The 22,192-nt window shown below is 41.8% G+C and overlaps 3 protein-coding genes across 9 annotated transcripts in view; 2 read left to right on the plus strand and 1 right to left on the minus strand.

The window, feature by feature from the left end:
* Nucleotides 1-2,362: 2,362 nt before the first annotated feature.
* On the minus strand, nucleotides 2,363-5,238 carry LOC109960985 (L-threonine dehydratase catabolic TdcB). Of its 2 annotated transcripts, none has more exons than XM_020601501.1 (7): nucleotides 5,139-5,238; nucleotides 4,557-4,734; nucleotides 4,268-4,449; nucleotides 3,677-3,738; nucleotides 3,406-3,554; nucleotides 3,233-3,322; nucleotides 2,363-2,932 (listed from the first exon to the last, which is right to left on the minus strand). In XM_020601501.1, the coding sequence occupies exons 2-7, from the start codon at nucleotides 4,732-4,734 to the stop codon at nucleotides 2,691-2,693; spliced, it is 903 nt and encodes a 300-aa protein (XP_020457157.1). In that variant the 5' UTR covers nucleotides 5,139-5,238; the 3' UTR covers nucleotides 2,363-2,690. The 2 variants fall into 2 exon arrangements, with proteins under 2 accessions (XP_020457157.1, XP_020457155.1); XM_020601499.1 differs by having other exon boundaries at nucleotides 3,677-3,807.
* Nucleotides 5,239-5,267: 29 nt separating this feature from the next.
* trmu (tRNA 5-methylaminomethyl-2-thiouridylate methyltransferase) lies at nucleotides 5,268-11,511 on the plus strand. Of its 2 annotated transcripts, XM_020601497.1 has the most exons (11): nucleotides 5,269-5,487; nucleotides 5,655-5,820; nucleotides 5,908-6,014; nucleotides 6,098-6,220; nucleotides 7,591-7,763; nucleotides 7,907-7,960; nucleotides 8,154-8,220; nucleotides 8,453-8,553; nucleotides 8,770-8,914; nucleotides 9,985-10,067; nucleotides 10,240-11,511. In XM_020601497.1, exons 1-11 carry the CDS (start codon nucleotides 5,406-5,408, stop codon nucleotides 10,387-10,389), a joined length of 1,251 nt encoding a protein of 416 aa, XP_020457153.1. In that variant the 5' UTR covers nucleotides 5,269-5,405; the 3' UTR covers nucleotides 10,390-11,511. The 2 variants fall into 2 exon arrangements, with proteins under 2 accessions (XP_020457154.1, XP_020457153.1); XM_020601498.1 differs by lacking the exon at nucleotides 9,985-10,067 and having other exon boundaries at nucleotides 5,268-5,487; nucleotides 10,240-10,357.
* Nucleotides 11,512-13,036: 1,525 nt separating this feature from the next.
* The window catches only part of celsr1a (cadherin EGF LAG seven-pass G-type receptor 1a), a 110,187-nt gene continuing 101,031 nt past the window's right edge, over nucleotides 13,037-22,192 (plus strand). For all 5 annotated transcript variants that reach the window (XM_020601361.1, XM_020601360.1, XM_020601363.1 and 2 more), the window contains exon 1: nucleotides 13,037-16,806. In XM_020601361.1, coding sequence (XP_020457017.1) covers nucleotides 13,248-16,806 — 3,559 coding nt within the window. In that variant the 5' untranslated portion in view covers nucleotides 13,037-13,247. The remainder of the gene's footprint in view (nucleotides 16,807-22,192) is intronic.

A 22,192-nucleotide genomic window follows, 5' to 3' on the forward strand; every position in this document is an offset into this window, starting at 1 on the left:
CTTTGCTGGGCTTTCTTCACCAGATAGGATGTATTCAGAGACCAGGTTAGGTCAGATGTGATGTGGATGCCCAGGAACTTGATGTTATCCACTTGCTCCACCACCTCCCCGTGTATGAGAAGAGGAGCATATTTTGTCTTCCTGGACCTCCTATAATCCACAATGACTTCCTTAGTCTTGTTGGTGTTCAGGACAAGATTGTTATCTGAACACCACCTTGTCAGGTGCTGGATCTCCTCTCTGTAGTGAGTCTCATCATTGTCTGAGATGAGACCCACTACGGTGGTGTCGTCTGCGAACTTCACAACTGTCTGTAGAGTGAATGGCATCATAGTCATGGGTAAACAGTGCGAAGAGAACTGGGCTGAGCACACAGCCCTGCCGTGTGCCTGTGTTCAGGACCAGTGTGGATGATGTGCAGCTTCAGATTCTCACCACTTGAGACCTGTTAGTGAGAAAGTCCTTAATCCAATGACACAGTACTGCAGGTATTCCCAGATTGTGCAGTTTCAGTGCCAGTTGGGGATTACAGTATTAACTGAAGTCAACAAATAGCATCCTGACATAAGTGTTAGGATGCTCCAGGTGGGACAGGGTTGTGTGTAGTGCTATTGAGACAGCATCCCCTGTTGATCAGTTTTCTCTGTAGGCAAACTGATGGCTGTCCAGACCAACAGGGATGACGTCTTTGATGTATTTTAGGAAGATCCTCTCAAAGCACTTCATAATTACTGGGAGCAACAGGGCGGTAATCATTGAGGCAGGTGACAGCTGATTTCTTGGGCACAGGCACAATGATGGAGGACTTGAGGCACACAGGGACTGGAGCAAGATGCAGGGACAGGTTAAAAATGTCCAGGAAAACTCTTGCCAGCTGGTCAGCATATACTGTAGTTTCAGAACTCGACCTGACACACTGTCTGGTCCTGCAGCTTTGTTGGTGTTGATCCTCCTCAGGGTGGAGGGCTGGGGCTGTTCCTCAAGCTGAGGGAGATGTACAGTTCCTCTGCTACCAGGTGTATCGAAGCATGCAAAGAAACTATTCAGAGTGCCAGGGAGGGTGGGATCATGGCTGACCCGCTGGTTGTTGCCTCTATAGTCTGTTATTGTTTTGATGCCTCTCCCCATACTCTGTGTGTTGTTATTCATGAAGTGCCCCTCAATGCGCTGTTTGTACCTGCATTTGGCCAGCCGGATGTCCTTCTTTAGTTCTTTCCGGGCCCTGCTATAGGCCAGCCTGTCACCTGATCTGAAGGCAGCGTCCCGAGCTTTGAGTAGAGGTGACACTATACTGCCCAACCATTGTTTCTTGTTTGAAAAAACCCTGATGGACTTTGTAGGTAGGACAGCATCAGTACAGAACTGCGCATAGTCCAGAACAGCTGATGTATAAGCCTCCAAGTCTGGTTTGGTTGATTGGCTTTGTCCTGCAGATCAGATGTTTATATGCTGGGATCAGCTCCACAGAGATGTGATCTGACATGCCCAGGTGTGGAGCTGCTATGGCCTTGTATGCTCCCCGGATGTTGCAATAAACTTGATCCAGGATATTATTGTCCTTGGTTGGAAAATTAATGAATCTGTGGAATTTGGGAAACCACTGCTTTAAGTTCCACATGGTTAAAGTCTCCAGCTACAATCACAGCTGCTTCTGGGTTTGTGTTCATCTGCCTGCTGATCAGGCAGTACAGCTCCTCCAGCGCTAGCTTGTGGTGGTATATAGATGGCTACAATCAGGACTGAGCAAAACTCTCACCGTATTGAAGGGTCTGCATTTCATTGCCAGATATTCCAAGTCGGGTGAGCAGTGCATTCCAATGATGGTCGTAGCTGTGCACCAGAAGTGGTGGATGTACAGCGCCAGATCTCTGCCCCTTTGTTTAGCAGACGCTGCAGTCCTGTCTGCTCAAAACAAGGAGCGTCCATCCAGCTCCACCGCAGCATCCAGGATGCTATCATCCAACCAAGTTTGTTTTAATCACCACACCACTGTCAGTCCTCCGTGAGACGATCCACAACCAAATCTAGTCCATTTTGTTGCATATTATGGGGATTTATAACAATATTTCCACAACCCCCAGCACTGATATGAAAAACATGCAGTCAAGCTGAATTTCAATCAAACTCTGTCAGCTTAAGAAGAACATTAAACATACTGGTTGTCTAAAACTGTTGCATTCTGCTTTGCTCTTTTAAATCACCTTGAATGACCTGTTTTTCAATTCAAGTTTAATCTAACAGTCAAAAAATTAAAGTGTCAGAGCATCACACAGCCTGAGCTTGGATGTTTTTCATGCTAAACAGTTGCTTTTTTTTACTTTCACTAAGTTTTTCTGAGAGCATAATATTTGCATACCAAAAATAAAATGACATTGAGGTGTTTATTAGAAGAGACCCCAGTTCAATACAGTGAAGGAAAAAATTTCCATTGAAATGAAATGTATAATCAATTACTAGCGATTTATGGCACTTTCAATGCTTATTAAGAAACTTGTTATAGTTTGTGAAAATTCATATTGTGGTTAGATAAAAAGGTATTTCATAAAGATTCATCTCCACCCCATGAGAACAAAGATAATGCAACATAAACTCACTATTTCATACAGTTACTTCTAGATTCCTCCCCAGTATCCATATATTGGCACAAGCTAGTCAGAATTGCTCATACAGAATAATGTCCGAGATGCCTGTCAGTCTGGGAAGTCAGCAAGCTCATCTTTTCCAATGTTCCCTCCGCTGATGATGCATACAACATTCTTCCCCTCCAGTTCAGGTATCTTGTTGTTGACAATGGCAGCGAAGGCAGCAGAGCCTGATGCTTCCACTACCAGTCCAGACTTGTAGAGAGTGGACACTGCCGCCTTGATCTCCTGATCACTCACCAGAACGATCGCCTCCACATAACGTTGGCACAGCTCGTAGGGCAGCCTGCCTGGGATGCAAAGAAAATAAAAGAGAGACAAATTAGAACAGCAAATGCAACATGGTGTCCAGAGTTTTTGTCTGATTTTGACTCGCTTCTCTTCTGTTTTAGATATGCATTGCTAACATAGTTAAAAAAAATTGTTAGTCTTGTATCAATTAGCAAGGTATAATAGGTAATACTAAAGTTTGCATTACAGAGAAGGGATAACACAGAGGTCATAGTGATATTTCCATCACAGTCACTATTTTTCCAATAGTGACAAGGTCTTGGTAGCCAATTTTGGCCACAAAATCTTTAGCATAGTACCTGCAAAAGGTGGTGCTAGACCTGAGGCAATGCTCTTGGCGTCCATGCCCACTGGTTTCTTCTCAATGAAGCTTTTGTACATGGTGCAGGCTGAGTTTAAACAGAAACACAAACTCACATCAAATTCAAAGCTTATGGCTGCACCTGTTTTGCAGGTGTTGGTAAGATTTTACCTCCTTCTGGTTCCACACCATATATTCTGGTTTTAGCACAGCCTGATAGTTTGATGGCAGCAGCTACACCAGCTAGCAGACCCCCTCCACCACAGCACACCACCACCACATCGGGGTCAGAATTTACCTCCAGCACCTCCATACCGAGACTAGACACATAAATACACACAGATTTTAACTAGCACTTAAACTGACAGTTTAAGTCAACAGTTATATCAAAATATCACTAGATTATGATTATGTTCTTGTCTAATCGCAGATTACAGAGTACCTGGCATGTCCTGCTATTAGATCCAGGTCATCATAGGAATGCAGGAAGATCATCTTGTCCTCCTGAACACAGCGGGTCACCACATTCATCAGACTGGAGGTGGGAACTCGCTCCACCTCCACCCCAAAACTCTTAGGACAAAAATTACAATAAAACAATCTGAAAATTGGTATTTAAAGTGCCTTACGTAGGTGTGATGCTGATTTATGACTCTGACAAAAAATAATAAGAAGTAAGAAAGAGATATTTTTGTTGTGACTTTTCAGTTTGGAGTGCTCTAAACAGTTGAGGTCTGATATTAAAAAATGTAACCAGGGTGAAATTTTAATGCTTTGTATAGCTTGGATGGCTTGCAATTTTGATGCCATATATGTAAAAAACAATGCAACACACCTATACCTACAATATGCCAGACCTATTTTGTAAGGTTTAGTGGAGAAAACTATCTCATGATATCACAACACTTTTGTACATGTAATACATGAGTTTTTGCTTTAACATTTTACTACCAGTGATCTTATTTTAGTGTGTTTAATCTTGACGATCAAGGCTTAAGTCTGTTTTTCAGTCAATCAGCAGATGATCTCTCACCTGTAAGAGGTTGGCTCTGGACACTGGAGCAGTTTCTGGCATCACCACCTTGCCCTTTGACTCATAGTGTTTTAAAGCATATGCAAAAGATTTCCCATAGTTCCCTGCAGACATGGTCACAAAATGTAAACCCTTTGGTCTCTTAGTGAACTGATTGGCCACTCCTCTGATCTTAAAAGACCCTGTCAATCAAACACATGTGGGTATGTCACCAAATCAGTTCAGAATTGCAAGACACCATTACTGTATGTGAGATTCTCGTTACTGAGTCTAATTGGTTTCCTCTAACCAGTTCTCTGCATGTTTTCCAATTTTAAAAAGATGTTGCAGTCAATGCTGAGAGGCAGGGTGGTCTGGCACCAGGGGATCAAGGGAGTGTTGATGATGCCCAGGGGGCTGCTCCTCACAGTCTCCATGGCTTCTCTCAGCAGATTCAGAGTGACAGCATCTGCGGATACCTCACCCATCTGTGTCAGAAACAAACAATATGCATTTGATAAATTAATGACCTATATCATAATAAGTAGTCCTGGCACTACACCTACTCTTGTTCATCCCCTGTAAAAAAAAAAAAAAATCCGATTTATATTGTAAATTATTACGGAATATAATTAGCCAGCTATGATTTAAGGATTTTAGTTGGTCTATGCTGACAATAGACATGAGTAGTCCACCCATACCTCCACCACATTCATTAATAAAGGAGAATTAACGTTGAATTACAAACCTACTTTTTCATAACAGAGTCGTTATATTAACGACTTTTAATCTGCCCCCTGGGCATCGTGACCTGGGGGCAGAGTAAAAGTCGTTAATTTAAAGACTCTGTAACGAAAATGCGTTTAGTGTGTTTGGCTTATTTCCTACTGACCTTATTATTCGTTTGGATTTCTCTTGAACTCTAAAGGACCACAGTTCCGTAATGTTCTCGGTGTAACAACATTTGAGTTCCCATCAGTGTGATGGTTCCCGTGTGAGCTGTGTTTTTAGACGGGCATCATTATTAAACGGACCAAACACATGGCAGGTCTTAGAATTGATATCCTTGGATGTATTAAAGAAGAACTGTGGCAACGGAGAATTTGGCTTTGTTACACTAGCAAAAACACATTAATTAAAGGGCATATCGTTTCTAAACATGGGTCTTGTAAGGCATGTGGTGTGTGCCATGTCTGGCGGTGTTGACAGCTGTGTCGCGGCGTTGATCCTCAAGAGAAGAGGTGAGAAAAAGCTGTCGTATCTGACTAATTCACACAGAATTACATCTGAAGTGTCATGTTAAAGCAGGATGGTTAGATAAGTAGTTGCAACCGCTAAAGGCGAAAAAGAAACTGTTGCCAAATGTGCTAGCATAATCACACATCAATTGTCTTTTCGTTCACTGAAGGATACAGTGTGACGGGGGTTTTTATGAAGAACTGGGACTCTCTGGATGAGAAAGGGCTGTGCACTACAGAGAAGGACTGTGAGGACGCCTACAGGGTGTGTCAGGCCCTGGACATCCCTTTTCATCAAGTGTCCTATGTCAAAGAGTACTGGAATGAAGTTTTCAGGTATTTTGTATCTGACCTGAACAAATAATATTTACCTATATGGGTTTTTCCTTCTTTTCTGTAATTGTATCATTGTTTCATTTCCAGTAATCTTTTGTTGGAATATGAGAAGGGCGGGACACCAAACCCAGATATACTTTGCAACAAATACATCAAATTCAATCATTTCCACAAGTATGCCATCAACAGTTTGGGTATGTAACCATAATCTGGCCATGCACTAACAAACTCATTCTAAGCATCTTAACATATGTTTAACTTGTTGCGTGCTGTTCAGGTGCTGATGCCATGGCAACAGGCCACTATGCCAGGTCGTCACAGGAAGACGAAGATGTTTTCCAACAGACACACACAGCTCGTCCTACCACGCTCTTCAGAGATCGATTTGAGATCAGAAGGCGTAAGTGTTTGTCTGTTTTCTCCCTAGTTTAATGTAGAGATGGGCCAGTCGACATTTTTTCAGTTCCAATCTGATTCCAATACACAACTGATGATACCGACACAGATTCCAGTGCAAGAGCTGTTTCATTGCAGTAAAACAATCAACACTAACAAACAAAATATTAAATATGAGTAAAGCTGGATAAGTGCAATCACTAGAAGGTCAGAGGACAAACACTTCTCCAAATTATTGCACCTTTACATATCTCCATTTTTGGGTTAGAAATAAACCTGTAGCTTTGGTTTTGCAAGATTTCACATTTATTATTTAAAATGTAGCCAGTTTTAGGGCATTAATAATTTATTATTAAAAAAAAATCCTGCTCACCTGTCTTTGTATTGAGGGTCCAGTAAAGTGACAAGTGAATACAGAGGATCACCTTCGATGCTGCTCACATCTGAGTTCCAAATATCAGTTGTGCCGCTCATGGCTTTAACATATTCTAACTGCGCCGCTAACTATGATGACACTCGGTTGTATAGTTTGGGTATAGCAGTCTCTGTAATGTATTTTCTGAATGGCAGATTATAGCAGGGCTTTAAGTGCTCCAATGGGCTGCAAAATACAGATAGTGGTTGGTCTTCGAGTATATCGAAGTTGAGCAACTTCTCTGTAATTCCTTTAGTGTTTGGGTTGTCTGCTGGAGGCTTATGTGTTTGTGCAAAGCATCAGCGAGGGTCCTGAATGGTGGTGTCTTGTCTGTTGGTTAACATGAATTTCTGGTACTCTTTGACGTGAAACCAAACCTCTGCAGGTACTTGATTAAACTGATTGTATGGTACGACACAACCATACTTCCACCCCTCGGCATGCTGGCTTTACACGTTACAAGTTGCTGTCTTGCTTTTTGGTGTTTCCAGGCTAAAATATCTGCAAACAAACAACATTTTAGTCAAACCAACAGCTAATGTTATTTGTTCACTTGATTACGGACTGAAGAAGATGTGGAATGGAGTCTGGATTGGTGAGGTCTCATGTTACGTTACTGTATGTTAGCTTATGGCAGGTTGATGGTCCAGCACACACTGCGGGATGGAATATGGATGGCTAAGTGGATCTGCCATGTTTGTCCGATATCCAACGTCAATATCTTACCCGATACTGATATAGGATTGGCTGGGGCCCATCGCTATGGTTTGCACAGCAACAGTTTGCATCTGTTTCCTCAGTTTATTTCTGTGGTTCTGATCTTTATTTTTGCACACTTTCTTTGTCTTAACTGGCTGTGAAAGTGTACCAGTGCTGAATTTAAGGTCAGACTTTCTGACTGTCTTAAAAGTGTTTTTCATTTTTATTTTTTTCTTATTATTTATTATTCTTTCTGCCAGCGGTGAGGTTGTACCAGGGAGCAGATCTCCTCAAAGACCAAACCTTCTTCCTCAGTCAGATCTCCCAAGATGCCTTGCGACAAACCATGTTCCCACTTGCAGGACTGACTAAAGAGTTTGTGAAAAAGATTGCTGCTGAGGCTGGATTTTACCATGTACTGAAGAAGAAAGAGGTGCACACACAAATTATGGTCATGTTTTAGGTCATAAATACAGTATATGTTTTTAAATCACATTGTATGCTAACAATAAAGTCTGAAATCATACACAGCAGTTGCAATTTGAGATAAAACCGAGTGTGTTACTGTTCTTCCAGAGTATGGGCATCTGCTTTATTGGAGAGAGAGACTTTGAAAACTTCATTCTGGAGGTGAGAATTGAACATTCAAGTATTTTCCCATGTAACAATTTGGCATATTTACCTTGTTTACTCCATATTCTTCCTTTTTATCTGTGTTTATTTGGGTTTGAAATGGAGCCAATTGCCTTTATTTCGGACAGTCTCAAATATTATCATTTAGTCAGAGATGCTTGTAAGCCAGTACTGTTTTTTCTGTTTTCAGTATCTAGAACCTAAACCAGGGAACCTTGTCTCCATTGAGGATGGAACTGTAATGGGAACACACAAAGGTATGTTTATAGTTCAGAGATTCTCAAATATCAAATCATCACACAGACAGAATGTAATGACTCTTAATATCTTTTATATAATATGCCAATTAAAACAAACCCTTGTTTTCTGCATTGGTGTTCTCTGTACCCTTATGCAAATTCTACACATTTGTGTTCTAAGTTAATAGCACTTAAAATTGTACATCCTGTCCCTTCCCTTGCTGTTTTTCTTCGGTGTCTGTTTGTACAGGCTGGTTCACTCTGACACTAGGCCAGAGGGCAAGGATAGGAGGACAGAGAGATGCCTGGTTTGTGGTGGACAAAGACATCAACACTGGAGATGTGTTTGTGGTGAGAAAAACTGTTTCTGTTGTTAAAGTGAAGCCACCTTCCTTGCCTTCTGTTGTCACCATCATTTATACTGCATAGAATGTCCTCATTTTACAGATGATGCCAAGCAGCATTTGGGATTTTCATTTATCTTGCTCACTTTTAGGTGGAGTTATCCAGTAAACACAGTTAGAAACTTGAGGAAAAACTTAATCCCCTAAATCTCTTGTGGCTCAGGCTCCAACTACCAATCACCCGGCTCTGTTCTGTGACACGATGCAGACTGATCGCTTCCACTGGATAACAGTCGACCCACCTCCTGAACTAGCCAGGACCCAGATGATGGAGTGTCACTTCCGCTTCATCCACCAGATGCCACTTGGTGAGTTTTACACTGTAGACAGTGGTGGGGGGGTAGTATTGTGCTTAAATACAACTGAGATACTTGTACTTTATTTGAGTTATCTTTTTCAATGCCACTTTATGCTTCAGGGAAACACAGTTTTTTACTCCACTAAAATTATTTGACCACTTAGTTACTGAACAGATGAAGAGTTATACGCAGAAAATATACCGGAGCTTCTCAAATATGATGATTTGTTATAGATTCAGCTGCCTAACATTATAGGATATAGAAGTATAGCTGAAATGATTAGTTGATTAATTCCAGCTTCAGAAATGTGAGGATTGGCTGCACTTTATTTTAATTTTAATAATTTTTATATTTAGACAGTTGGGTGGCCACACCAAGCAGTCCTGAATAAAACAGTTAAAAATTAGTTACACCTTAATCAGCTGCAACAGTAAAATCCTATATACATGTAATAATCTAAACGCTTTTGGGTTTGCCCCCATTTTTCATGAGCTGAACTCAAAGATCTACAACTTGTTCTATGTACACAAAAGACCTGTTTCTCTCAAATATTGTTCACAAACCTGTCTAAACCTGTGTTAGTGAGCACTTCTCCTTTGCTGAGATAATCCATCCACCTCACAGATGTGGCATATCAAGATGCTGATTAGACAGCATGATTATTACACAGGTGTGCCTTAGGCTGGCCACAATAAAAGGCCACTCTAAAACGTGCAGTTTTATCACACAGCGCAATGCCACAGATGTCACAAGTTTTGAGGGAGCGGGCAATTGGCATGCTGCCTGAAGGAATGTCCACCAGAGCTGTTGCCTGTGAATTGAAGGTGCATTTCTCTATCATAAGCCATCTCCAAAGGCTTTCAGAGAATTTGGCAGTACATCCAACCTGCTAAAGTAACATTTTTTAGAATTTTAGTTGTAGTGGATTGGTTTAATACTTTGGTATTAGTGCTTTTACTTAAGTAAAGGGTCTGAAAACTTTTTACACCACTGCCTGCAGATTAAGCAATAAGAAGAGGCAAAATGCAGGTGATACACTCTTTACTGAACCAGAAATAGTACATTTTTGTTCTTTCCAGTTCCCTGTACTGTAACTCTGAATTTGGATGGCTCTTTGTGGATCACGCTGTCCCAGCCAGTCAGAGCTCTGACACCCGGACAGGTAACGGCTCATACACCTGTGATAGAAAATGCAGTGTAGTTGCTTAGGCCTATACTAATACAGCAAGTTATAATATCATGAAACTTTAAAAATATATACTATATAAACAGTTCTCCTGTGTTACTGTATCATTGCATGTGATTATGGTTTTTTCCTTTCATTTGGTCCCCAGTTTGCCGTGCTTTACAGAGGAAATGAGTGTCTGGGCAGTGGGAAAATCATCCAGCTGGGGCCCACTGAGTACACACTCATGCGGGGCCGAGAACAGCTGACAGCAGGTGCACAGCACAGAGAGCAGATGACCCCCGAACCAGCCAGCTGAGATGCCCTTCACAGCCTGGCCCTGTTGGAAATCCACTCTGCATGGTAGAGCACCCTGTGCGTAAAGATAATCTCCATCTTACACAGGGCTTTGTGGCCTAATGCAGGAACCTGTTAGCAGTTGATTGTGGTTTTAAATGCTCAACTTTTACAGCAGCACACAAGGACAAAAAGATTGATTTCATTACTATTTATGTTTAGATACTATGAGGTTATCTGCTGGCTGCTGAGATGAACCACCTGAACTGTTATGTAGTGGACATAAGATGTTAATAATAAGGTGGGTTAGTAAGCAGCAGAAACTTTATTTTGAGAATAAATCAAGCTTTTACAACTATTCCCTTTTATGTCTGACACTGTGGAATGGATCAACACCACCGCAGTCATTTGCAGGTGAAGTACATCTGTTTCTGCTTGTGTATATACTGTACATGGGATGCTGTTATTTGTACTCCCCTAATCCTCCATTATACCATTACATGTGCTGTTATAGTTGCGGTGAAGACCTGCATCTTGAAATATGGATATTTAAGGGGAAAAGGTTGGATGATCTCATGGATGCATTTAAGAAGTGCAGGATGTATTGTGAAAATCATTTTTCTGTAAGATGTACTAAAGGATAATTGCCAGAAGTTGTGGTTATCCTCTGAAGTAGAGTTGCCATAACACAAACTGAAATCAAGCTCACCATTTTAAAAGGTTCAGCACTTAAAAGATTCTGTAGATGGAAAACAGTTCACTGATGCCAAATTTTATTTGGCAATATTTTGTCTCCATACCCAACTCTGTTATAATCTGAAAGAAAAGATGTCTTCTTTTTTTTAAGAACACTGGGTAGTGTGATCCCTTTGGTGTTGTGCTCTTTATTGTAATCATAGGTCAATGACTCAGGGGAATGGAGGCGTAGGACAAGTCAAGTAGAAAATAGAGCCATTGTGTTAAACAGGAGTTTTCTCCTGTAAGGAGAAACTATATCCAAAAGCCAGTTGATGGGAAAACCTAGTAGAAATGAATGTTTAAAAACATGTCAAGTTAACCTAAAGATTGCAACAAGCACGGTGTTAAAATCTGCCAGTTGAACTAGAAAATGGAAAAGACAGTGAAAATGTTAAACCTGTTCTTGCTCAGTTAATACTGCAATGCATAGTGAATCTATGTTTCTATGAATATATATGTATTTTCATCATTTGCTTAGAAGTCCATCCATCCATCCATTTTCCTCCGCTTATCCGGGACCGGGTCGCGGGGGCAGCAGTCTAAGCAAAGATGCCCAGACTTCCCTCTCTCCAGACACTTCCTCCAGCTCCTCCGGGGGAATGCCAAGGCTTTCCCAGGCCAACCGAGAGACAAGTCCCTCCAGCATGTCCTGGGTCTTCCCCGGGGCCTCCTCCCGGTGGGACATGCCCGGAACACCTCCCTAGGAAGGCGCCCAGGAGGCATCCGAAACAGATGCCCGAGCCACTCAGCTGGCTCCTCTCGATGTGGAGGAGCAGCGGTTCTACTCTGAGCTCCTCCCGGGTGACTAAGCTCCGCTCTGCTTAGAAGTCCTGAAATAAAATTCAAAGTGCCTTTTCAGACGGTATTGTAAGCTGTGAAACATGAGTTTTTCCCTTAACTACAAACCGTGAATACGTCAGCGTTTACGTATTAGTGAGTAACCCTGATGTGCTGATTTATTTTACATTGGGCTGTATAACTAAATATTCTGTCCTGAATAATAAAATACACTATGTACAGTAGCTGAGCATTGGTTGTTCTACAGATATTTATCCATAGGGTGGCGCTATTAGACAAAATAAATTCCAGGGTGAACTTGTTATAGGCTTGAGTCATTGTTTCCACTAAACAATATGAATATAGTGTCAGTAATGACCTAATGATACAAATTTGACTTCAACAAACTGTGTTCAAAGAAGAGATTACATTTTTGCTCGTGTTTGAAAAGTTTCCCTGTTAGTCGTTTGTCAGCATAAAAATTGATTTCAGGAAGAAAATAAATTTGATTAGAATACACAGAGTATATTGACTTGGACATCACTAATAACAGTATAAAATATTATGAATATAAATAGGCTTTGTAAATATAACCTACCACTATGACCATTTTAAAGTGCAAAGTTTCAAAACAATTTTGAAAAGAGAAAAATGAGGTGCACAATAAGGATAACATGCACTCTTTACTTTTTAAAATGTATCTAGAAGAAGGCTTGCTTAGCTGTTTTCTGAGATATGTTAAATAATTTGGTTTATAAAGCTGTACCAATTCGTGTTATTTGAATGATGATTTCGACCTACTACTTGTTAAAACTACCTTTTTTATTACCTATATTCATCGAAGAGTAACGGCTGATTAAAATCGTGTACTCAACATAATTCTAAAAATGTAAAGTTGAAGTCATAGTTCAACTACCTGTCTGTTTTATGCACCATCACCGCTTAAAACTCATTCAACATTCAGAAGTTGAACAGGCGGCGAGACTCGATCACGCATTAGGAATTTTACTCATCTCACTCAATTGTAATAACAAAGCAGTTGCGCGCATTGGTCACCCAGACAGGCCCACTTCCTAAATCTCCATGAGAAAAAAACCCCCCGTGAAAGCATCCCAGAGGGGGGAACACAGCAGGTTTATGGTAATACGCCTCCGAGGAGGAGGAGGCGGCGGACGGGAGTCACGGAGCCATTTTGTACTCATTTTAAACTGTGGGGATAAGGCAGCCGCTGCGCACCGTGGATACACTTCTACTATGGATACTAAGCGTCTTTTTCCAGGCTAAAACTTCACAATGAAGGATAAAAGTAAAACGCGGTGCTGGGAGAGGGAGAGCTGATGCCTTTTGAAGTTTCAGAGAAATTGAATGGGAATTGGCAAGTTTACAAGCATGGAGCTACTGATATGCTGGATTTGGGTTTGTGTCCTGTTCAACGTGCCGCTTGCGGGATGTTTGGAGATGCACCTTTCAGAGACTTTACAGCCCGGGACCCTTTTAGCAAACCTGTCGCTCGGCCCTGGATGGACTTATAAAATAGACAGGACTTCATCACCTAAATTCATCCAGAGCTTTTTCAGAGTTGAGAGGCACGATGGGGTTGTCCGTCTGTCCCACAAAGTTAAATGTGCGCTCACACGGAGGAATCCAGTGCCTGTTTATTTCAAGACAGGTTCCTCAACATCGGGGGACATTGTTCTGACCCAGTTTAATGTATTTGTCCATGGCCAGGACTGTTTTATTAAGTACAAGCGAAAGACGTTGTCAGGTAAGCCGGACATTTACATTAAACACCTTTTAAAATTGGAGGCAACTTCCTGCTTACCCGCAGGTAAATTGCTTTTGAATGTAATCGAACGTTTGCCTGCTTTTACGGGAAACATCGCCTTTAAGGAAACTGAATGTGTTGGAAAAGACTTTGGTGCAGTTTTTAGGCATGGAGATTTGTTCCTGGCCAGTGAGTTATGCCTTGCGCACAGAGGACAACCCCAGGTGAATTTGCACTGCGCATTGCACAACTCTGTAGGCGGCCGGCTCTCTGTACACCTGAGCTTAAAGCTTGTAAATGTGCCTAAACACCTTGGATCCTTAACAGAAAACGTCCCGAGAAAGTCTGAAAAATTGATCCGCAGGGGGAAGCGGCAAGTAAACACATCGCCCCAGTTCCAGCTCCCAAATTATCAGGTTTCTGTGCCCGAGAATGAGCCTGCGGGCACGCGGGTAATCACCCTGAAAGCAACTGACCCGGATGATGGAGAGGCAGGGAGGCTGGAGTACAGCATGGAAGCCTTGTTTGACAGCAGGTCCAATGACTTTTTTAACATTGACTCGGAGACAGGGAGCATAACAACCGTCCAAGCTCTAGACAGAGAAGTCAAAGACACACATGTTTTTAAAGTCATTGCAACTGACAATGGGACCCCAACAAGATCTGCCACTTCATACCTCACTGTCACTGTGAGTGACACTAATGACCATAGCCCAGTGTTTGAGCAAAATGAATACCGTGTTAGCATCCGGGAAAACATAGAAGTGGGCTTTGAAGTGATGACAATCCGGGCAACTGATGGGGATGCTCCCTCCAATGCCAACATGATTTATAAGATTGTGAATGGTGATGGAGTTAACTCTGTGTTTGAAATCGACCCCCGTAATGGCCTTGTGAGGATCAGAGAACGGCCTGACAGGGAGACCCGGGCCCAGTACCAGCTGATTGTAGAGGCCAATGACCAGGGCAAAGACCCAGGTCCCCACAGTGCCACTGCCACTGTCCACATCTCTGTAGAGGATGAGAATGACAACTACCCACAGTTCAGTGAAAAGCGATATGTTATACAGGTCCCAGAGAATGTGGCAGTCAACACAAAAGTCATCCAGGTGGAGGCTACAGACAAAGATGAGGGAAACAATGCCAAAGTGCATTACAGCATCATCAGTGGGAATATTAAAGGACAGTTCTACATTCACTCCCCCACTGGTGTGATTGATGTTATCAATCCTCTGGACTATGAGATGATTCGGGAGTATAATTTGAGGATCAAGGCTCAGGACGGTGGCAGGCCTCCACTGATAAATGGCACAGGGATGGTGGTGGTGCAAGTGGTAGATGTGAATGACAATGCCCCCATGTTTGTCAGTACACCTTTCCAGGCTACTGTGTTGGAAAATGTGGCCATTGGTTATTCTGTGATCCATATTCAAGCAATTGATGGTGATTCAGGAGAAAATGCTCGTTTGGAATACCAGCTTACTGACATCACTCCTGGTTTTCCATTCACCATCAACAACAACACAGGTTGGGTTACAGTGAGTGATGAGCTTGACAGAGAGACCACAGACTTCTACACGTTTGGTGTAGAGGCAAGAGATCATGGAATACCTGTAATGTCCTCCTCAGCCGGTGTCAGCATCACAGTGCTTGATGTTAATGACAATGTGCCCACATTTACAGAGAAGACCTACTCACTCAAAATCAATGAAGATGCAGTGGTGGGGACCAGTGTGTTAACCATGACGGCGGTGGATAGGGACATCAACAGTGTGGTGACCTATCAGATTTCCAGTGGCAACACCAGGAATCGCTTTGCCATCACTAGCCAGAGCGGCGGTGGCCTTATCACCTTAGCCCTCCCCTTGGACTACAAGCAGGAACGCCAGTATGTCCTGACTGTCACTGCCAGTGATGGAACACGCTATGACACTGCGCAGGTATTCATCAATGTGACAGACGCCAACACGCATCGGCCCGTCTTTCAAAGTGCCAACTACCAGGTGATGCTCAGTGAAGAAAAACCGGTGGGCTCCACTGTGGTGGTGATCAGTGCAACGGACGAGGACACAGGGGAAAATGCTCGCATCACGTATGTAATGGAAGACAATGTTTCTCAGTTTAAAATTGACCCAGATACAGGTGCCATCACGACACAAATGGAGATTGACTATGAAGACCAGGCCTCATACACATTAGCAATCATTGCCAGAGACAATGGCATTCCTCAGAAATCTGATACCACCTATGTGGAGATTATCATTCTTGATGCTAATGATAATGCTCCGCAGTTTCTCAGAGATATATACCAGGGTACTGTATTTGAAGACGCACCTGTGTACACCAGTGTTCTCCAGATCTCTGCTTCAGACAGAGACTCTGGATCGAATGGCAGGGTGAGCTATACATTTTTGGGTGGCGATGACGGAGAAGGGGATTTTTTCATAGAGCCTTACTCTGGTATCATCAGAACTGCTCGCAAACTGGACCGGGAGAATGTTCCTGTGTATAATCTGAAGGCCTTTGCTGTGGACAGGGGGGTTCCACCATTGAAAGCCGCTGTTTCCATTCATGTGATAGTCCAAGACATAAATGACAATGCACCAGTGTTTGAAAAGGATGAGCTTTTTATTGATGTGGAGGAGAACAGTCCGGTGGGGTCCACTGTAGCCCGGATCACTGCCACTGACCCTGACGAGGGCACTAATGCGCAGATCATGTATCAGATTGTGGAAGGAAATATTCCTGAAGTTTTCCAGCTGGACATTTTCAATGGTGACCTTACTGCACTCACAGACCTGGATTATGAGACTAAAACAGAGTATGTCATAGTGGTCCAGGCCACCTCAGCACCACTAGTGAGCAGGGCTACTGTTCACATCCGCCTTGTAGACATGAATGACAATGAGCCTGTGCTGCAGAACTTTGAGATTATTTTCAACAACTATGTCACCAACAAGTCTAACAGTTTTCCATCAGGAATAATAGGAAAGGTACCAGCTCATGATCCGGATGTATCAGATAAACTACGCTACAAGTTTGAATCTGGAAATGAACTCAGTCTGCTGGTGTTGAATGAGGATACTGGGGACCTGAGGCTGAGCAGGGATCTGGACAATGACAGGGCCCTGGAAGCTCCCATGACCATATCTGTCACAGGTAAGGAAAGAAATTCTTTTCTTTTGTCTTCCTATTCTCAGGCTTTTTTTCTGTGCAGAATATCTTGTTTGTCATGTGTCACAATATGCAAAAAGGGTGATATACTATTTTGAAGAAGAAAAGTTTTGCCTCCATGTGTGATATGCCATTTAACTGCAGAGTCAATATAGATAGGTGTTGACGGTATGTTCAGTAGGTGTTAGCTGCAGGCGCTATTCAGGATCCGGTTGTACTGCTTTTGTGCCATTTGGTTGATGAATGTGCTGTGTGCAAGTGGTTGAACAATTAAAAGGTGCTATTAGCAGGGCACCCTCATAACTGGGCCATGTCATTGTTGCAGATATGTAGGTGACTCTCCCAAATAGGAACACACACACATAGACACAGTGCAAGCCTATTCACACTCATGGTTTCCATTTCCCCAAGAGCATATATAGACTGCACTCTTTGAAGTGCACATGTTGAAAGGTTTTGGTCTTCTGGAGGTGCACAGCAAGGAGCTATATGATTGTTTTGTGGCAAGATGACTCCCATTATTTTACCTGAGTAGCTTTCCTTGCTTTGTGTAGTTTTTACAAGTGTTTCTACATTTGGAACAATTTCAATTTTGAGTGAAAGAGATGTTTTACATCCACAGTTTTTTTGTGTTATGATTTTTGTTACTGCAGTTAAGATTTGAAAACTTCTGTGGTCATGCTACAAGGTCAATGAATTTTTGTGAAGTAGCTTTTTTTCCACCACAGACGTCACACCAAAACTGGCACTGCAACTACAGCACAGGCAAGCGTGCACGCACAAAATCATGCACTTTGCAAGAAAGTACTGTGGCTGTAATGAGGCAGTAGGATAGGCAGGATAAACTCTAATACCCTGCCAGAATAACTACTCTGTCAGCTACTGACTGGTGGTTGCTCAACTTTCTCTCTTTCTTTTTATTTTCTCTCTCCCTCTCTCTGTTTTGGTTTATGTTTCAAAGCACATTAAGCCCAAAAATGGGCAAACAGCCCAACAAAGTTAGATCTCTTCACCTTTCCCTCTCTGTCATTTCATTTCTACAAGCTAAAGAATGCCAGCATATCACACATAGAGTAGAATACAAACAACAATCAATCGATCAATAAATAAATAAATGCTATGGACCATCCGGCACCAGGGCAAACCCACATTCCCAGTTAATCAGTCTAATCAAGTTTGTGGTTATTTTAGGGCTTAGATTTTTTAAAATCATTATTATGGCTATGCATACAGGCAGATCCCCTTTTCTTTCCCCTCTTTGTCAGCCAGCTACTTTCTTTGAACATTTGTTCCAGTGCTGTTTTTCCTCTCTTCACTAGTGACGGAAACATTAATGGGACAATGCAGCAGTTCCTTAGCTGAACTTAAATCTGCATTGTAACAGATCAGTAGTACCATCCCTGGTTCATCAGGGAGTGAAAGGTTTTGACCAGATGTCTCACCTTTTTCTGTTTTTGCTAAAGGACTTGTGCCTTTTCTTTCTCATATTTTTCTATGTGCTTTATAGCTGTTTTAGATGACCTGCAGAGCATCTAAAAAGGCCTTGAATGACCACAATAGTTAGTGACCTTATAGCTGTCATTCATTGCCTCTGACAGCAGTGACCTCATAATGGTCCCATAGGGGCTGGACCTCATCATTAGTCGTAGCTGTGTTCACACACAAAAATATTTGCAAGCATGTGTTCATGCACAATTGAACAAATGCACAATCACACTGAAGAACAGCTCCAACCCCCACTTTTTGAAGGCTCACCCTCATCTCAGTTAACCATTACAGCTGATGTCTTGACCCTTTAACCTCAAGCACCTTGGAGGGGAAAGCCTGAGGGGATTTGTGAGCTAACAGCACCTTAACAAGTACTAAGAGTCAAGGCTTGGATTGTGTTGCTGTGTCTCTCATACCTTATCACTTTCCAGCTTCTCTGGTTGCCCCTATTTTCTTTTGAAGTATGCGCTTTTATTGCATGGTTATAGTTTTGACCTTTTCTCTGTCACTGTCTAATTCAGAAGATGTTGCAGGTCCACTTTGTTCTGAGGATCTGAGGCCCAAAATGTAACCCAAGTCAGACCAGTTATAAATCATACTCAGTCTATGGTATGATTTGGTTTTATATTATATTATGATTTGCTTTTTTGGCAGCCCATCTGATCTTCTCTCTCTGTTAGAGTTTGTTCCTGTCAACCTCATTTTAGATTTGGGCCTAATTATTATGATCTATTTCGGCCCATTCTAACTGTTTGGATTAGAACTCTTTTTGTTTTGTTTTGTTTGACAAAGATCCACAGCAACTAGAAATGTTGTCTACTGGCACAAACAATGGCACATTTTCTTATTTAAGTGTTGCTAATTAAAACTCTTTTTTGAACCAAAGATGCCAAGTGGTTTTATTCTGGTGAACCCTGAGAATGTTTCCTGAGCAGAGGCCGAAACACAAGAGTGCCCTGATAGGTTTCTCAAGATACACTCACTTAACACACTCTGCTAGCCACAACACTGTTCTATCTGTCCTCATTCCCTCTTCCTCTACTTGTGTATGTGTGTGTGTGTGTGTGTAAGAGAGAGATACGGACAGTAGTTCAGTGGTAGGTAGGTAAGGGCTGTGTTTTCTCATTGTAAGAGTTCTTATCTTAGCTTGTCAAATTTCACCTAAAACGTTTGTGGGTTTCACTCCATTTCTAAAAGATGAGTATCTGTCAGTTACTTTTGCCTGATTTTAGTGTCATAAAGTCAGAGAGGTACAGTATTTCACTGTGATACACCTGCATCTCTCCATTCTTTACTTTATTTCATTGTTTAACTTACTTCAGCAAGTGAAGTTAGTTTTGCTATATTATTGAGCTCTATCCAGTAAGTGCCAGATTTGGGTTTCTCAAAAATCAAAGCACGCCTGCAGTGGTACACAGGAAACCGTTCAACCACAATTCAGACAATTTGTTATTATCATAACAAGTCTTTTAAACTGGCTGATTGATTGCCAGAACTGACAGTCAGACCCACCGTAAAGCCAAGTTTTACCAGCATTTGGCTGGCTTGTGTTGTTAACAGCCTCCCTTATCAGTCATTTAAATAATTAGTGATTTCCTATATAGTGATGATGAAAAGAAAGGCTTGGTTTTAATCATAGCTGATTGGAATTTTGACCTTTGGCAAAATGTGTCTCAACAGAAATCTAAACTGAGCCCAAAAACCAGCATGCACTAATGCAGTTCATGTCTACTGCTTGAGCATGCATGGTCAAAAGGATGATTTCTATATGCAAAAAAGGGAAATTTTGATATATGTTACACAAGGATGATCGTTTTATTAGCCAGTGTAGACACAAACATGAATTGGATTGACATGCATTTGATAACCTGCCTTTCTTTGAGTGTGGTTGTGCATCTTTCTCTCATGTGTCTTTCAGGGTAGGAAAGGCATTGTTCATTAGTGTTACATGTCTCCCTTGCTAGATTATTCAGCTGTGTAGCCACTACAGTCTTCTCCGAGCAACTTTGTCCTTCCTGATATGTAAAATACACCATTTAATGTGCACTTCAGTTTTTTTTCCAGGAAACACCTACTTGATAGGTGGGGTTTACAGCAGCAACTGTTAATGCATGCATAAACTGGCTAGGTGGAGTTATGTTATATCATTCAGTGAGGGGGCATAGCAGATTAGTACTTAAATGATTGATGCTAAATCATCTTTTTCCACCCTGGACCTGATCTTTTTTCTTACCATCAGTGAGTGGGACAACATGCTGCAACATGCACTAATACATACACCCACTGTCACCTCTCCTCCTTCCCCCCTGTTCTCCCCCTTTCTCCCCCATGGGTTTTTGCCTGAGCTTCCATGCCTTTGGTTTCATTTTTAACCTCATTTGAGGATTCGCATAGCTCACCTTTTTAACATTTCTGTTCCTGCCTGCTCACTACCCCATTGTAATACATACTTTCTCTGCAACCTGTCATGCCCCTCTCTCTTAGTGTACATAATTAGTTTTCTATGGTCAAACAAAAACTTTCAGGCAGAGATAAGAAACAATCTGTGGATGACACAGACAGGCCAATTAAAAACACTCACTTTATCATTTAAAAAAAAAGTATAATTGTGATAGTTCGCTCTCAGTATAAATTTTATGGCTTTTCTTTCATTCGCTTTAACCACATCATCATCTCATCTGGCAAAGAAAAAAAATCTGTTTTTTCTCCATCTCTTGTCCTTGACATTATTTTGATTTCAAATCAATATTTGTCCTTGAAATATTGCATCACACACATCACAGAGGACAGAAGAATGCATAATGGGGAAGACTTATTACCTTGGGTGGGTCAAGGGGCAAACACCTTCCTGTTTGCCTGAATTTTCCCAGGTAATTGTCTTGTGTTCTGACAAGAGAAATGTGACTCCTCACTGGAGCACAGGTGTTGGCAGTGATGCACAAGCACAGACAGTGAGGACATGTGACCTTTCACCTATGAGATCAAAGCAAGACATTCAAGACAAGGAATTCTGCACACACATACACACCCATGCTGTGTTTTCATTCCTTGTGGGGACTTTACATTGACTTACATTCATTTACTGTAGACTTATCCTAACCTTAGCCATAACCCCACCCTAACCTTAAACCATGTTGCCACCCTAAAATTAATTGATTTCTTTCCCCACAAGGATGGCTGAGTCCCCACAATGTAAGTGTGTTAACAGGTTTCAGCCTCCATAATGTAAGTATTACAAAGGCATACACACACATACCTACACACACACCCACAAACACATGTACACGCTATCTAAAAGCAGTGTAGCCTATCAATAGTGAGTCATGACCTACTTCTTTTTTCCATTTACAGCTGCCCACACAAACAAAGATGTATATACACATTAAAATGTAGAAACACTAAAAATCCACTCAAACACACCACCCATATTTAGATATGTATACGAACACTGCTCCTCCCCTCCTGCTTGACCTCACTCTCTCTAGCATTGATACCATCTGATAAGCTAACAGTGGACAAATAGTTGGCTTGGTGCGGGTATACTCTGATCAAAAGCCTCCTCACAGATCAGCCTGCCCCGCTCTCTTAAGAGCTACCCAGCCATGAATGGCCTAATAGCACCCAAGTATCCATTACACTGACACTAGACCATGTCTTTTTCTCTGTTTCTATCGTTAGCTGCTGCCTCCCCTCGTTAATCCTGGCTCTCAACCGCACATTTGTGTTTTAAGATTTCATTTGCCAAATCAAGTTAAAAGAGTAACAAATGTACTTAAATACATTTGAAGACAAAAACGTATATGGTAAATGATAAAATGAATAATTTAAATAGAACTATCAACTGAATTTGAACAAATTCTTTTCCTGACTTGGTCTCTCTCTC

The sequence above is a fragment of the Monopterus albus genome, unplaced genomic scaffold (assembly GCF_001952655.1).
Source record: "Monopterus albus unplaced genomic scaffold, M_albus_1.0 scaffold51.1, whole genome shotgun sequence".
Classification (NCBI taxonomy): Eukaryota; Metazoa; Chordata; class Actinopteri; order Synbranchiformes; family Synbranchidae; genus Monopterus; species Monopterus albus.